Source organism: Elgaria multicarinata, chromosome 1 (genome assembly GCF_023053635.1).
Source record: "Elgaria multicarinata webbii isolate HBS135686 ecotype San Diego chromosome 1, rElgMul1.1.pri, whole genome shotgun sequence".
Lineage (NCBI taxonomy): Eukaryota > Metazoa > Chordata > Lepidosauria > Squamata > Anguidae > Elgaria > Elgaria multicarinata.
This window is the reverse complement of record NC_086171.1, coordinates 2,961,848-2,978,415: the sequence shown is the minus strand read 5'-3', so window position 1 is coordinate 2,978,415 and position 16,568 is coordinate 2,961,848. Positions and strand designations below refer to the sequence as shown.

General features: G+C 50.3%; 1 protein-coding gene across 1 annotated transcript in view; it reads left to right on the top strand.

Annotated features, from left to right (window-relative positions):
* CSPG5 (chondroitin sulfate proteoglycan 5) overlaps nt 1-13,389 on the top strand; it is a 32,036-nt gene extending 18,647 nt beyond the window's left edge. The window contains exons 4-5 of the mRNA XM_063147579.1: nt 5,428-5,581; nt 13,208-13,389. Coding sequence (XP_063003649.1) covers nt 5,428-5,581; nt 13,208-13,369 — 316 coding nt within the window. The 3' untranslated portion in view covers nt 13,370-13,389. The remainder of the gene's footprint in view (nt 1-5,427; nt 5,582-13,207) is intronic.
* The last annotated feature ends 3,179 nt before the right edge of the window (nt 13,390-16,568 follow it).

Here is a 16,568-nt window from a genome sequence, read left to right as displayed (position 1 = left end):
AACAGTGATACCTGGTTAAGATACAGGAGCCCTGGTCCTCCTTTTCATATAGTCACCCTACCTCGGGTATGTTATGCCTTGGGTGTCCAAATGTGTGTTGTCGGATCTCAGGAGTGCTGCTTTTTTGTCACCTTGACACTGCTCACAACGGCATTCAAACACCAGGAGCCAAATACTGCAACGCTATTAAGAAGGTGCACAGCGCAAAACTCTGCCCCCACCTCCACCCTTATTGTGAGTTTCCCATGGCCAGCCTCTCATTTCTGGCCCTATGGACAGCGATGAATTGTTTTTCAAAGGTTTGGACATTAAAGAACGTCAGAACTGGCTTGCTGGCTCGGAACTAAGGCCCACCTAACCCAGTGTACTGCCTCCAGCACTGACCAGGCAGATGTCCCTGGGGCATTTGCAAGCAGGGCAGAGTGTCTCCTCTTGTTTGCACCCAGCTTCCGGGAATCAGAGTTGTGCTGTTTCTGCTCCTGGAGGTTCCATTTAGCTATTGTTAGGGCTGTTCATGTGCCAGGATTTTGCACGGGTAAAACCCGCAGTTGCTTTGGACCACAAACCCCCATTATCCCCAGGAAGGATGATGGGAGTTGTAGTCTAAAACATTTGGAGGACACCAAGTGAAGGAAGGCTGATGTAAACATTTTTAACCCCACCCTTCTCCCTCCAAGGAGCACAGGAGGGCCGCGTAGGTAGCGCCCCCTCCCTCCCCCCCATCCTCACAACAACCCTGGAAGGTAGGTCACGCTGAGAGAGAGGGACTGGCTCAAGGGAGCGTCCCTCAGACACGTTGGACTACAACCCCCCCATGCTGGCTGGGAACCATGGGAGTTGTAGTCTGACACGCCTGGAATGCAGGGTGAAGCTGGCATCGACCAGGCATCTCTGAATTGGTCGGATTCTTCTTCCAAAGCCCTCTGCGTTCGTGACAGTTGAACACCTCCCCCCATCGCAGAATCCTGGGGTGATGAAACCCATTAGGGACTAGGCTTAATTACAGGCTGGGAGACGAGGCGCTGCCTTGGATCGCTCTGCCTCCCGGATCAGCCCCCAACCCATGTCATTGGGTGCCCTGCAGTTCGGAGGCTCTAATGAGACAGCCAAATAACATTTATTTCCCTCTCTGCACGGCTGGGTTTCTTCTTAGGACATTCATTTTTAATTCAGGAAGAGGCTCCAAAGTTTCCTACCTACCACCCTAAGGAGCCTGCTCCGTCCTGCCCTCCTGCCGGGTCCCAATGTATCTGTTTCGGGGGTGCCGAACCTCAGGTCCAGTGAAGGCCGGTGGCTCCAATGTCAGTGGGGCAGTGATTTCGCTCCAGGTTTCAGTCAGAACTCTGAAGAAGCTCTCCAAGGTACAAAGGACCTTGGATAGGTCCTTTAGCGTTCCGACTGGTTGAGGAGAGACATGAGAGCACAAGATTGAGGGGAGACATGAGAGCACTCTTCAAATACTTAAAAGGTTGTCACACACAGGAGGGCCAGGATCTCTTCTCGATCCTCCCAGAGTGCAGGACACGGAATAACGGGCTCAAGTTACAGGAAGCCAGATTCCAGCTGGACATCAGGAAAAACTTCCTGACTGTTAGAGCAGTACGACAATGGAATCAGTTACCTAGGGAGATTGTGGGCTCTCCCACCCTAGAGGCCTTCAAGAGGCAGCTGGACAGCCATCTGTCAGGGATGCTTTATGGTGGATCCCTGCACTGAGCAGGGGGTTGGACTCAATGGCCTTGTAGGCCCCTTCCAACGCTGCTATTCTATGATTCTATGGTTCCGGCTGAAACCCGCAGCAGACTCACCATCCCACTTTGGACCCCTGCCCCCTACCCCACTATAGCCCAGTGGCTTTATTATCTTAAGACCGCCTTCCCCAACCTGATGCCCTCCAGATGGGCCGGACTACAACACCCATGATGCCTGGCCACATCGCTGCAATCCAGCCGTGCTCCACGCAGAAGCCTCCTTGGCCCGGGGGCTGCCAGCAGGCTCACGGCCCCCTCCACGTTTGCGACACGGCCCTGTGGAGGGAGTCAAGGGGCGGGCGTGCAGCTGGCCTGGGAACCGCTGCATCCCGCCTTCCCGAGGGAGCGTCTCCCCATCCTGCCGGGGTCATGGGAGCGGCCTGCGTGTCAGCCCGTGCGTGCGGTGCGCTCCCTTTTCTTCCGCGAGCTGCTAACAAATGCAAATGGGCCGGGGCTCAGAAGCCGCCTGAGTGCACAGCCACAATCCTGCGTGTGTGTGTGTGTGTGTCCGTCCCCCTGTTCCCTGAGCCCCTTAAAGAGCTTGGCGGAGGAGGGAGGACCTCCACAGCTGCCTCTCAGCATGCCGGCGTCTTAGCTTGGCGACAGCAGATGGTGCATTGTCTTTCAGAGGGGGTGCGGAGGGGGGAGGCTTTGCATGGGGGGGGAGGGTCTCAGGAAGGAAAGATTCCAGCACTTGGCATCTTCGGGGTCACAGGTCATCTGGAGGGGGACGACAATGCAACAGGAGCTGAGCCCCGGAATGTATGAGAACGCAAGCCACGCCTGGCTGGATCAGGCGGACGAAGTCTCCAGGCCGTCATCCTCCGGCATCTAACAATGGCCCGCCAGACGCCTCCAGGGAGGGCCCCACCCCCACCCACCCACCCCCCAAATGGCAGGGAACGGCCATTCCCTCTCACCCTGCTCCCAAGCGCCTGTGTTTCCCACACAAATGCCACTTGCCGTCCGTAGCCATCGGCGGCTCTTTAGGCCCAGCGATGGCTCGGGTGACGTTCGCGTGAGTTGCCCTGGGATTATAAAGAGGGACGTAGGCGTACATAAACGAGGAAGGAAAGACGGTCCTGTTAAGGCAGGGCACCCGTGGTCTTTCCTTTTCTTTTTAAAACATTTCTTAAAATTGATTTTAACTTACAGAAAGAACAACTAAGAACAAAGGAATTCATTTAAGGTTTATTTTGAGGCATTTCATTAAAAGAATAAAAAGTACAGGACAAGAATTTTCCTCTCTAAAGGTCTAACATTCTCCCCCAAATGGTGACAGCAGCAAGATCCTTGAGGGATCCAGGACACCTCGACATGACATGTGAAGGGTCCCTTCTAGTTCATAGAATCATAGAATCATAGAATATCAGGGTTGGAAGGGTCCTACAAGGCCATCCAGTCCAACCCCCTGCTCAATGCAGGAATCCACCCTAAAGCATCCCTGACAGTTGGTTGCCCAGCTGCCTCTTGAAGGCCTCTAGTGTGGGAGAGCCCACCACCTCCCTAGGTCACTGATTCCATTGTCGTACTTCTCTAACAGTCAGGAAGTTTTTCCTGATGTCCAGCTGGAATCTGGCTTCCTGTATCTTGAGCCCGTTATTCCGTGTCCTGCACTCTGGGAGGATCGAGAAGAGATCCTGGCCCTCCTGTGTGTGACAACCTGTCAAGTATTTGAAGAGTGCCATCATGTCTCCCTCAATCTTCTCTTCTCCAGGCTAAACCTGCCCAGTTCTTTCAGTCTCTCTTGATAGGGCTTTGTTTCCAGAGTTGTTCTGGAAACAAGTTGTTTCTGTTGTTCTGTTCTGGTCCTTCTAACACATTGGAGGCAATAAACTGGTTTCACGCACACGCACACGCACACACATGCGCCCCATATGATGTTTTTAAAATATTTTGTATGCTATTTCTTAAAGTGAACCTCAACTGATTATGGTCTTCAAGACCAGTGAACAACCCATCGCTATTGTTACCATCACATCCCTCCATAATTAAAACGAATGATTTTAATCAAAATGTCTTGAAAGAGAGCACAAATGTGTGTGCATTCAGGTAGGTCAAAGCAGAAGATTTCGCAGGAGGTTTTCCCTGAGAGGCCCTGCGCAAACCCTTCTCTGCCCACCTCACTTAAACGATGTGAAACGTTGGCTTAGAAGTGAGCCGGAGGCACTCTGTATATGCTCAGAGGCTCATAAATGATTGTGTGGCTCACCAGTGTTCCTTCCCACATGATTTGTTGAGATCTGAATTAACCAGGATGATCAGGGGTCTGGAAACAAAGCCCTATGAGGAGAGACTGAAAGAACTGGGCATGTTTAGCCTGGAGAAGAGAAGATGGAGGGGAGACATGAGCAAGGAGGCCGGGGCATCGCTTCCTCCTTCGCACAGCCACCGTTGTCTGGGCCGGAGCAAGAGGCAGGTGAACACGCAGGTTGCCATGGGGAAGAGGAGGAGCGACTCCAGGGGGCCCTCCTCCGTGAGGCCCTGTAGGGTTGTAGGCCCTCGGCAGGTGCTTGGCCATGCCAAACTTTGGTGCCGGCCTTGGTAACACCCTTCGCTTGTGAACCGCCCAGAGAGCGCCGGCTATTGGGCGGTATAGAAATGTAATAAATAAATAAATAAATAAAATTTGTGAGCTCCGGCTGCCCTGTGCGGAATGTTCTGGAAGGAACGGCTCGATGGCTCCACTAGCGTTTCTGATTCTCGTCTCTCTCCCTCTCCTGGTTTCATCTGTCCGGCGAGGTGATGTTTGCCCTGTCCTGGGTGGGGTTGCCCTCTCCCTAAAGGATCGGGTCCGTAGTTTGGGGGTGCTCTTGGATCCAGAACTGTCACTGCAGGCACAGGTGAACTCAGTGGCAAAGAGCACCTTTTATCAGCTTAGGCTGATATACCAACTGCGCCCTTATCTGGACAGAGATAGCCTAGCTACAGTTATCCATGCTCTGGTAACCTCTCGTTTGGATTACTGCAATGCGTTACACGTGGGGCTGCCTTTGAAAACAGTCCAGAAACTTCAGCTGGTACAAAACAGGGCAGCACGGTTACTAACAGGGACTGGCCGGCGAGATCACATTACGCCAGTCCTTTTACAACTTCACTGGCTGCCAGTCCAGGTCCGGGCCCGATTCAAAGTGCTTGTATTGACATTTAAAGCCCTAAATGGTTTGGGGCCAGGTTATTTGAAGGAACGCCTCCTCCCATATGTACCTGCCCGGACCTTAAGATCATCTACAGGGGCCCTTCTCCGTGAGCCCCTGCCAAAGGAAGTGAGGCAGGTGGCTACTAGGAGGAGGGCCTTCTCCGCTGTGGCACCCCGGCTGTGGAACGAGCTCCCCAGAGAGGTCCGCCTGGCGCCTACACTGTACTCCTTTCGTCGCCAGCTGAAGACCTTTTTATTCTCTCAGAATTTTAACACTTAATGTTAACTTAAATTTAAATCTTACTGTTTTAACTCTGTATTTTAATTTTATATTAATTTTGCTGCGTGGTTTTATCCTGATTGTGCTTTTTATATTGTATTTTGTATTTGTGCTTTTAACCTGTTGGTTGTTTTATTATGGTTTTAATTTTTGTGAACCGCCCAGAGAGCTTCGGCTATTGGGCGGTATAAAAATGTAATAAATAAATAAATAAATAAATAATTATCTCCTCTCCCCTCCTCCTCCCCCCCCGGCAGATACCGAACTCCTTCCGAACTGCACAACGACAACTTCTCGCTGTCCACAATTGCCGAGGGCTCCCACCCAAATGTAAGGAAATTTTGCGACACCCCGTGTAACCTCTCCCCTCATGCCCGTGCATTGGCTTACTATGATAACATTATCTGTCAGGTAACTCGTCTTCTTCACGTCTCCCCCTTCTGCATGCCTCAAGCTCTGCCCTCCCCCCTCCCCTCCCCGCCTGCTCCAGAGCCTGCTCAGACCAACTCCAGCGAGGGCCCATGCGGATGTCCTTCATCCATGGGGCTGGGGACGCCCAGATCCGGCGGAGTTCCACCTGCTCATTGATGGGTTGCTTTAACCAGAATTTCATTGTATTTCTGCTAATTCAATTTAGCACAAGTGTGCATTGTGCAAATGCGCTAATCCGCATTAGTTAATGTGCATTGGTGCTAATATGCATTACCTAATGTGGATTAGCGCTAATGGAAATTAGTGTAAATCCTCTCCAAAAGCAGAAAACTGCTCTGCAAGTTTGCGGAATCCGCGTGACTCGGAAAAATGTGCTTCTCTGCAGAATCCACAGGTCAGAGAAATGCAAAAGCATTTGAATCCACTGCATATTTCTCTGACATCCCCAATTGAGACCTGGGATCTTGTGACTCCCGGCTGTATAGAACCTAAGAAGGGCCCTGAGGCCGGATCAGACCAAGGGTCCATCTAGACCAGCACTCTGTTCATACAGTGGCCAAACAGCCGTTGGCCAGGGATGAACAAGCAGGACATGGTGCAACAGCACCCTCCCACCCATGTTCCCCAGCAACTGGTGCACCCAGGCTTACTGCCTCGAATACTGGAGGTAGCACACAACCATCAGGGCTAGTAGCCACTGATAGCCTTTGCCTCCAGGAATTTATCCAACCCCCTTTTAAAGCCATCCAAATTGGTGGCCATCACTACGTCTTGTGGTAGTGAGTTCCATAGTTTTTCACTCTACGCTGTGTGAAGAAGTTCTTCCTTTTATCTGTCATGAATCTCACGCCAATCAACTTCATGGGATATGACCCCATTGGGTCCTATTATTATGGGAGAAGGAGAAAAACATCTACAATGCAGTGTGTGTGTGTTTCCCCCCCCCCAAAAAAAAAATTCTACAAGGTTGAAAGATTTTTTTTTTTATCTGTACGCCGCTCTGAGATCTTAATGATATAGGGCGGGATATAAATGTTTTAAATAAATAAATAAATAAATAAACAAATAAATGCCTAAGGTGACCCTATGAAAAGGAGGACAGGGCTCCTGTATCTTTAACAGTTGTATTGAAAAGGGGAATTTCAGCAGGTGTCATTTGTATATATGGGGAACCTGGTGAAATTCCGTCTTCATCACCACAGTTAAAGCTGCAGGAGCTATACTAGAGTGACCAGATACCAAAGAGGGCAGGGCTCCTGCAGCTTTAACTGTTGTGATGAAGAGGGAATTTCACCGGGTTCCGCATATATACAAATGACACCTACTGAAATTCCCCTTTTCAATACAACTGTTAAAGATGCAGGAGTCCTGTCCTCCTTTCCATAGGGTCACCCTAGAAAGCCCTCTTCTAAGGCTTAGCTACTGACCGTAAGAGCTTCAAGCCACCACATGCTGGCATTTTTGGTTGTATTTTGGCCCCGCCCTCTTTTGCCTTTGACCCCGCCCCTTTTGCCTTCGAGCCGCCACCAAAAAACGACACCGCTGAGAGCTTCCCTGAAATGTAATTCAGCCCTCGGGCTGGAAATGGCTCCATGCTGTTGTCTTAACACAGACCGGCAGGACCCTCCTTCCCCTCAAGCGAGTTCTTTAGGCCACGCACGGGTTACGCAGGCCGTGAGAGAGAGCTCTACCCTTAAAGGCGGCCTAGAAATAATTTTACGTACATTTTTTTTTTTAAAAAAAAGAGAGAGTTGCCAACCCCCGTTGAGTAGTGGGTTCCCCGTCTGTGGTTTGGCTCCTCGTGGGAGTAAGGGATTGTAGCTGAACTCCGGGTGTCCTTCGATCACTCGGAATAGCACCCTTCTAGATAGAGATTGAGTGTTTCCATTCAGGACACGGGTGGTGGCAAGACCACGTGCGATGGGTGGGAAAGGAAGGCTGGTTCCTTTCCCACCCATCGCACGTGGTCCTGCCACCACCCGTGTCATGGAATCATAGAATCATAGTGTGGGAGACCCCACAACCTCTAGTGTGGGAGAGCCCACCACCTCCCTAGGTCACTGATTCCATTGTTGTACTGCTCTAACAGTCAGGAAGTTTTTCCTGATGTCCAGCCGGAATCTGGCTTCCTTTAACTTGAGTCCGTTATTCCATGTCCTGCACTCTGGGAGGATGGAGAAGAGATCCTGGCCCTCCTCTGTGTGACAACCTTTTAAGTATTTGAAGAGTGCTATCCTGTCTCCCCTCAATCTTCTCTTCTCCAGGCTAAACCTGCCCAGTTCTTTCAGTCTCTCTTCCTAGGACTTTGTTTCCAGACCCCTGATCACCCTGGTTGCCCTCCTCTGTACATGCTCCAGCTTGTCTGCGGCCTTCTTGAGTTGTGGAGCCCAGAACTGGATGCAATACTCTAGATGAGGCCTAACCAGGGCCGAATAGAGAGTCCTGAATGGAGGCACTAGATCTCTGCTCTTCTGTCTCTTATTGAGCAGGGGCGGGGGCGTGCGTCTTGGGTGGCCACTTACACATTTCCCAAAAAGAGGACATGCATCCCCCTCCCCCCCAAAAAAAAGAGGATGCAAGAGGACACCCGTCTGCGTAACATTTGCATATGCTAAAGGATACGTGTAGAGGCAAATACAGAAATAATAACTATGATTTCAATACAATTCATCTCAGGGCGGTCCTCTTTAAAGTAGGACGCTGCAAAGCCCTTTCTCTTGGCCGGCGCTGCTGTTGCTCTGAGCGGGAGCCTGATCCGTGTGCTTCTTCCTCCGTGTTTCCATCCATCCCCCCCTTCCCCTGCCCTCCCTGGCCAGGTCGTTGTGTCCATCCTCATCTGGGCTTGAGTCCAGCTTGTCTGCCGTGGTGTCTGTTTGCGTTTGACCGGGCGCACGTGTCCGGCCTGAAGCTGTGCAGATGAATGGGTTGGGAGAGGGGGAAAGGGCTAGGGGCTGGAGGGCAGGCCGGCCGGGGGCTGCGATGCCTTTGCTGACTCCCCTTCTGCACTGCTGCCACTGTTACAGGGGTGGGAAGGGGGGGTGAACAGCTTGAGAACTCCAGAGCATGCACAGAGAACCAGTCACACGCCGGGGTGTGAACAAACCTCACCCAAGCAGCCCTTCCCCAACTGCCCCTCCCAGATGTGATGGACCACAACTCCCATTATTCCCGGCAAGCATGGAGGGCCCCCGATTTTACTGCTAGGGTGACCCTATGGAAAGGAGGACAGGGCTCCTGTATCTTTAACAGTTGCACAGAGAAGGGAATTTCAGCCGGTGTCACTTGTATTCATGCAGCACCTGGGGGAATTCCCTCTTCATCACAACAGTTAAAGCTGCAGGAGCCCTGCCCTCTTTTGTATCTGGTCATTCTAGCTATACTCCTGCAGCTTTTACTGTTGGGATGAAGAGGGCGTTTCACCAGGTGCTGCATGCATACAAACGACACCTGCTAAAATTCACTTTTCTATGCAACTGTTGAAGATACAGGAGCCCAGTCCTCCTTTCTGTAGGGTCACCCTATTGCTCTATTTCATTTCTTTTATTTGTATTATTTACATTTATTTATTAAAGGAATTTGATAGCCTTCTCTTCAAATAACTAAGAGCAAAGGAAAAGAAAGAAAGATTATTTGAGCAGCTTCCAGTATAGTAAAAATGAAAGGCTGCTGCCCCATTCCCACTCACCTGGGAAGAAGGTCCCGCTGAGCCCAGAGGCATTCCCTTCTAAGTAGACATATAGAGGTCAGCAAAGCGTAAGAACAACCTGACCAGATAAAATCCAAATTAAAAAACAGAAATCTAAAACTCCTGGACAATGACAACAATCAAAGCATAGTTTGAAACACACCCCGCCCTCCATCGAATTTTGTTAAACCCTGCTGGCAGCTGCTGAAGCCAGAATCATAGAATCATAGAATAGCAGAGTTGGAAGGGGCCTACAAGGCCATCGAGTCCAACCCCCTGCTCAAAGCAGGAATCCACCCTAAAGCATCCCTGACAGAGGGTTGTCCAGCTGCCTCATGAAGGCCTCTAGTGTGGGAGAGCCCACCACCACCCTGGGTAACTGGTTCCATTGTCGTACTGCTCTAACAGTCAGGAAGTTTTTCCTGATGTCCAGCTGGAATCTGGCTTCCTTTAACTTGAGCCCGTTATTCCGTGTCCTGCACTCTGGGAGGATTGAGAAGAGATCCTGGCCCTCCTCTGTGTGACAACCTTTGAAGTATTTGAAGAGTGCTATCATGTCTCCCCTCCATCTTCTCTTCTCCAGGCTAAACATGCCCAGTTCTTTCAGTCTCTCTTCATAGGGCTTTGTTTCCAGAACCCTGATCATCCTGGTTGCCCTCCTCTGAACACGCTCCAGCTTGTCTGTGTCCTTCTTGAATTGTGGAGCCCAGAACTGGACGCAATACTCTAGATGAGGCCTAACCAGGGCCGAATAGAGAGGAACCAGGACCTCACGTGATTTGGAAGCTATACTTCTATTAATGCAGCCCAAAATAGCATTTGTCTTTCTTGCAGCCATATCGCACTGTGGGCTCATATTCAGCTTGCGATCTACAACAATTCCAAGATCCTTCTCGTTTGTAGTGTTGCTGAGCCAAGTATCCCCCATCTTGTAACTGTGCCTTTGGTTTCTATTTCCTAGGTGTAGAACTTGGCCTTTATCCCTATTAAATTTCATCCTGTTGTTTTCAGCCCAGCACTCCAGCCTATCAAGATCACTTTGAAGTTTGTTTCTGTCTTCCAGGGTATGAGCTATCCCACCCAATTTTGTGTCATCTGCCCAAAATCCAGATGCTGCACAAAACGCTGGCCCGGGAATTGAAGGCGTCTTCTCCAAATTCCCCGAGAAACAAACAGGCATTTTGACCAGGTTGTGAAAAGGCGCCTTGCCCTCCGTGGTGTCTCTCCGAAGGCACGTCTACAGCACGAGAGCCGTGCTGCTGCTCTTTGTGGGTACCAGTCTTACTTCATGTCATAGAGCAGTCTCCCCCATCCCTGGTACCCTCTAGGTGTGTTTGACTCCAACTCCCACCATCCCCAGCCAACATGCTGCCTTCTCCCATATCATAATATCATAGAATAGCAGAGTTGGAAGGGTCCTCTAAGGCCATTGAGTCCAACCCCTTGCACAATGCAGGAATCCACCTTAAAGCATCCCTGACAGATGGTTGTCCAGCTGCCTCTTGAAGGCCTCTCAGGTGGGAGAGCCTGATTGTTCCTAAGAACATGTTGCTAAGAACATGTCTGGAAGCTCTTCTCTAGGTGCCTTCTCTGTAGTTTCCCCATCTTTGGACTGCGCTTCCCAGGGAGATCCGCCTGGTATCTTCACTGTACAACTTTAGGTCAAGTCCTTCCACTTCCAGAAGGCATTTAATTCCTGATCAAGCTGGCACCTTCCAAATGTTTTGGACTTCAACTCCCATAAGCCCCAGTCAGCATTGCCAATGGTCAGGAATGCTGGGAGTTGTAGTCCAAAACATCTGGAGGGCACCGTGTTGGGGACAGCTGACCCAGTGCTAGGCTCTGCCAAGGAATTTTTCAACACCAACCCACTTCCAAGGCCAAAGATGTCAAATTACCGTCTGGATTTGCATCAGGGTCGCTTCCTTTGCCCCACTCCCACCCCAGTTCAACATACCAACCCCAGTTCGGGCTTCAGAAACATATATTTTGCCACGTCTTAAAACAGCAGATACATCTTTCACAAGCTCCTTGGGTTCTGAGTTCGGATTCTCTTCCATCACCAAATGCTCAGGCGAGTTTCAACAAAATACTGCCTTCTAGCATTTTGGCCCCGCCCCTTTGCCTTTGGCCCTGCCCACTGCTGGAATGCAGCCCCCGGAAGCTTCTCTGAAATTGAATTCGGCCCTCAGAGAGAAGGAGGTTCAACACCTCCGGGTTGAAGCTCTGCGTTGATTTCCCCGCAACCTCTTCTTGTTCTGCGAGGGGCGACCACAGGGCCGTACGCCCCGAGTGCGACAGGGTCTGGCCTGCCTTCTACCCCTTCCTCATTCCATCTGAGCTGTCCATCTTCGAGTCCGGTTGTGGGACTGGCAAGAGGTATTGGGCCACTTCAAATGGATGTTCTGCTCCATCTGAAATGTACATCTTTGGATGCTTTGCAATGCTTCGGGGCGCACTTTTTGGACTGCACCTGATCATAGAATCATAGAATAGCAGCGTTGGAAGGGGCCTACAAGGCCATTGAGTCCAACCCCCTGCTCAGTGCAGGGATCCACCCTAAAGCATCCCTCACAGATGGTTGTCTAGTTGCCTCTTGAAGGCCTCTAGTGTGGGAGAGCCCACAACCTCCCTAGGTCACTGGTTCCATTGTCACACTGCTCTAACAGTCAGGAAGTTTTTCGTGATGTCCAGCTGGAATCTGGCTTCCTTTAACTTGAGCCCGTTCTTCCGTGTCCTGCACTCTGAGATGATCGAGAAGAGATCCTGGCCCTCCTCTGTGTGACAACCTTTCAAGTCTTTGAAGAGTGCTATCATGTCTCCCCTCCATCTTCTCTTCTCCAGGCTAAACCTGCCCAGTTCTTTCAGCCTCTCTTCATAGGGCTTTGTTTCCAGACCCCTGATCATCCTGGTCGCCCTCCTCTGAACACGCTCTGATCTCATTGACACACCTCGAAACATTGAGCTTATTGCTTCTGCAGCCAGGCTGGTCCCCATATCGGCCCCCTTCTCTCTCCGGTCCCCCCCTCTGCCGGGAACTAAAGTTGCCCGTGAAGCTTTGCTTGATCGAAGCTCAGATATGAGGTTCAGGAGCTCGCAACATCTGCCTTGAAGTAGAGATGAGCCTTGAGAAGCCGTGAATTCTTCTTCAGCTCAGGAAAAATCTGACCTGTGCTCAAGACCAACCAATGACTTTCGTGACAGCGTGGGGATTGGAACTCAGACCTCCCTCGTCCACGCTGGCTTTCGCTGGTGTCCTCATTGTGGGTTGGTGGTATTTTACGGGATAGCTGTTTTTAGCAGTTTTAAATTTTGGATGTTTTAGTTTCGTTGACTTTTTTTTTTGAGAAAAGGGATCTAAGAAATTATTATAATACATCTACCCCAACATCCAGAAAGCAGACATACTTAAAACATGTTCAAGTCAGTAAAAGACAGCATGATTGGGCAAAGCCTGTCATGTCCATCTAGAAAAATCACCACGAGCGGGAAAAGAGAGATAATAATGATGACAACGTTCTTTTAATACATAAATAGGGTTATAAATATATAAATAAATAAATAGATAATGCTTCTTTGTATTTAAGCTGCTAAACTGTTTTATGTGTTTTTATTGTGAAGCGCCACCATGCTGGGAAGGGTGAGGTGGCCCTATAAAAACGTTTCAATAAATAAATAAATAGTTTATTTAAAGCATTTTTATCCCCCTCATCTGCAGAGGCTCCCAGAGTGGCCGACATATAATTCATACAATTGATAGCAACAAGACAGTCCCTTTCCGCAAGCTCCCAATCTAAAAAAGACACCACACGAAAGGAAAAAGGGGTGGGGACGGCAGAGGAAGATGCTTTTCCCATCGCTGCGGCTGCGCTGACTCCTTTTCTCTCTCGTGCTCCCCTGCCTTCCCCCCCACCATTTAGGATGACCCCAATGCCCCGCACAAGCTCCAAGACCCCTTGAAGTCCTGCCTCAAAGAAGAGGAGTCCTTTAACATCCAGAACTCCTTGTCGCCCAAGGTCGACAATGGGAAAGCAGACCCGGATGACTCCGAGGTGAATTGCTTGCAGAACAACCTGACATGAAGCCGGGGGAAGGAGCCGGCTTCTCCAGAGGCAGAAGGAAGAAAGGGGCACGGCTGCCATTTCCTCTTGTACAAATCTCATTTCTTGTAATTGTTCCGTTTTCTCTCTCCGCCCCTGCCCTGACTTCGTAGCATGCTTTGGTGTATTTTGTACAGAAAAAGAAAAGGAAGGAAATAATTATACACAAGACGCAACGGCTCCTCAAGTGTTCCTCAATGAATTGTGTGCATTGGGTTGTACGGTATGTCCCTGTCTGTATATCGCCTGGGTTAGCTTGCCCCCCCCCCGCCCACCCCTCACTTCTGTCATTTCTAAACCTTTGCTGTGACTCGACTGACTTTTTTTTGTACTTTACCCAGCCTTTTTTGAGAAACAAGTTTAAAAATGTGAAAAAAATTAAAGATCTTGAAATAATAATACAAATAATAATAATAATAAAACATTTTTTTAAAGTTAAGCCGCTGCCACGTGTCACTTGCTGTGTGTCAGGCCTGGGGGGCGTGGCGGGGGCGTGGTGGTACAGCCACCTCGGGAGTCAGGCAGGAAGAAGTTGACACTGGAGAGGTGGGCCAGACGAGTCGAGTCGCATCCGGGAGATGAGAGAGGCAGGCGCTGAAGGAGGAGAGGAGTCCTCTTGCACGCCAATGAGCTGGTGAACTGACAGGCAGGCAAACAGGTTCAAGCCACCTAACCAGCCCTCATGCAGCTCCCAGCCAGCGTGGCCATTGCTCCGTGCATTGCGGGATGATTGCAGCCCCACATGTCTGGAGGGCAGCAGGCTGGTCTTGGCTGTCTACACCGGGAGTGGGCAACTCGAGGCCATCCGGTTATTTTGGCCTAGAACTCATAAATTGTGGCGTGGGAAGGGACCACAGGGATCATCTCATCCAACCCTCTGCAGTGTGCAGGAAAACCAACTAAACCATCCATGAGAGGTGGCTCTCCAGCCTCTTCTTAAAAACCTCCAGAGATGGAGAACCCACAACCTCCACAGGTAGACTGTTCCACTGTTGTAGAGATCTTACCGTCAGGAAGTTTCTCCCTATATTTAATCAAACTCTAGATAGCTATAACTTCTACCCATTATTTTGTGTCGGACTTGCTGTGGCTGTGGAAAATAGCTCTTGACTGCCTTCCATGTGGCCTCCTTTTATGTACCTGAACACTGCTCACCTGTCTCCCCTCGGTCTCCTTTACTCCAGACTGAACATCCCAAGTTCCTTCAGCCTGTCCTCATAGGGCCTGGATCATCTTGATTGTCCTCCTCTGCCATTTGCTGTGCTGGCTAGGGCAGCTGGGGGATCTAGGCCCAAATCCCTGGGGTAGCGGAGCCAGCAGGATTAGCAGGAGCTCTGCCCACCACCTGCCACCCCCTTCTCAGCTTTCCCGGTTCCCTCTGAGCTGAGTTGCAACCCTCACAATAGCTGCGGAGGGAGGGGTTTCCACAGCGACAGTACATCATGCCAGGTTGTAACGTGCAAAGTATTTCAGGATGGGCTCAATCTTTAGTGAGCAATTAAGACCGATTAGCTTTACAGAAGACGTGCTCCTGGTTGAGATGGTATTTCCTAAAACCCATGTGCAGATATGGATCAACACAGCGGCCTGCATGTTTGGGCCTCTCCTTGAGGGTGTGGCTGTGGGGACTGTTATGATGAGCGCCTGCACATCAAAATGTCCCTCTGCACCACGGATCTGGAGGGTTACAAGTTGCCTATCCTTGGTGTACACCAGCCTTCCCTAACCTAGCAGCTTCCAGGTGTTTTGGACTACAAATCCCAGCATTCCTGACCATTGGCTGTGCTGCTTGGGGCTGATGGGAGTTGTAGTTGAAAACTTCTGGAGGACACCATCCGGTAGGGTAAGGCTGAGCTACACTAAAGGCAAGTTGCTCAAATTGAGAGTCTTGGGGGATTTCTTAAGCTTTATGGGCCGGATGAAATGCCATTGGTCTTCGAGCAGACCCACTAAAATGAATGGAACTTTAGTCATGACTAACCTAAGTCTTGTTCATTTCAATGGGTCCATTCTACATAGGACTTAGGTTGGCTTCTTACCCTAGAGTCCAACCCAGACCAAGTTAGTCATATTTGGGGACTTGGTTTCAGAGGGATTTTAAAGGGTGACTATTGCGCTCTGGGTGAGGGCCCTCCGTGCACTTTCACAAATCACTCCCATGCCCAAATCGATGCATAGCAAGGAGTGAGATTCATTACTTCCTCAGTGGTAATTTATCTGCCTTGTCTACAACGGCCCTGTTCAGAAGACACCTTAAACCATGGCTTTAAGCACAGTGGTTAAGCCAGAAAGCCAGGCTGTGTTCAGAAGACACCCTAAACCACGGCTTTAATCATAGTGAATAAAGAAAAAAGCCTTATTCACTGTGCTTAAAGCCATGGTTTAAGGTGTCTTCTGAACCGGCCCAATGTTATGCATTTCTGATTTGCAATGGAAATTGGCTGTAGGCGGAGTCTGCAGCTATTCCACAGCTGTGTGTTGCAACCGCATAAATTCATAGGCCCCTCCCAGAATCCCCCAGCTTTTGTTTTAAAAACAAAGCCAACCCATGTTTCTAGCCCTTAAGATGAGAACTGGCCACGCCTGCCGCTAAAGCATCTTAGAAGCCCGGTGGGAGGCAGGATGCGATTCCTGAGGGTGGGACATCAGTTCCCTTCCTACCTCTTGCCTCTTTTTTCATGACTTGCAAAACAGGGGCGTAGTGATGCAGCTTGGCGAAAGGTGCGCCCCCTTTCTCCCGCTCACCTCCTTCTGCTTTCCAGGTAAATATTTATTCCGCTGAACACCTACCTGCCTGACCCTCTGGGGGGAAATAATACACCCAGAGCTGGTGGTGGATGAGGCGTTCCTAAAAATGCCACCGCCGGCTTGCATGGAAGCCTTGTTCCTCCCCTTTCAGCTTAACAGCGTTCACCAGCACCCAGTAATCTGGGAAGTGTAGAAACGTCGTGAAGGCAGCAGTGCGACAGTTGGTTTCATTTGCACCTTCTGACTGCAAGCAGGTGGCCGTCGGCCGTGGCTTTTCTTCCCTCGCCTTTCCCCTTGGTTATAACGTGTGCAGCTCTGCACATTTAGCCGTGGTAGTTTCGGTGGGGAGTAATACAGTGAAAGGCGAGACGGAGCTGGCAGGATTGCCGTCTGGAAATTGTAGGTCAGAAATTGACGCGGGAGGTGGGGAAAT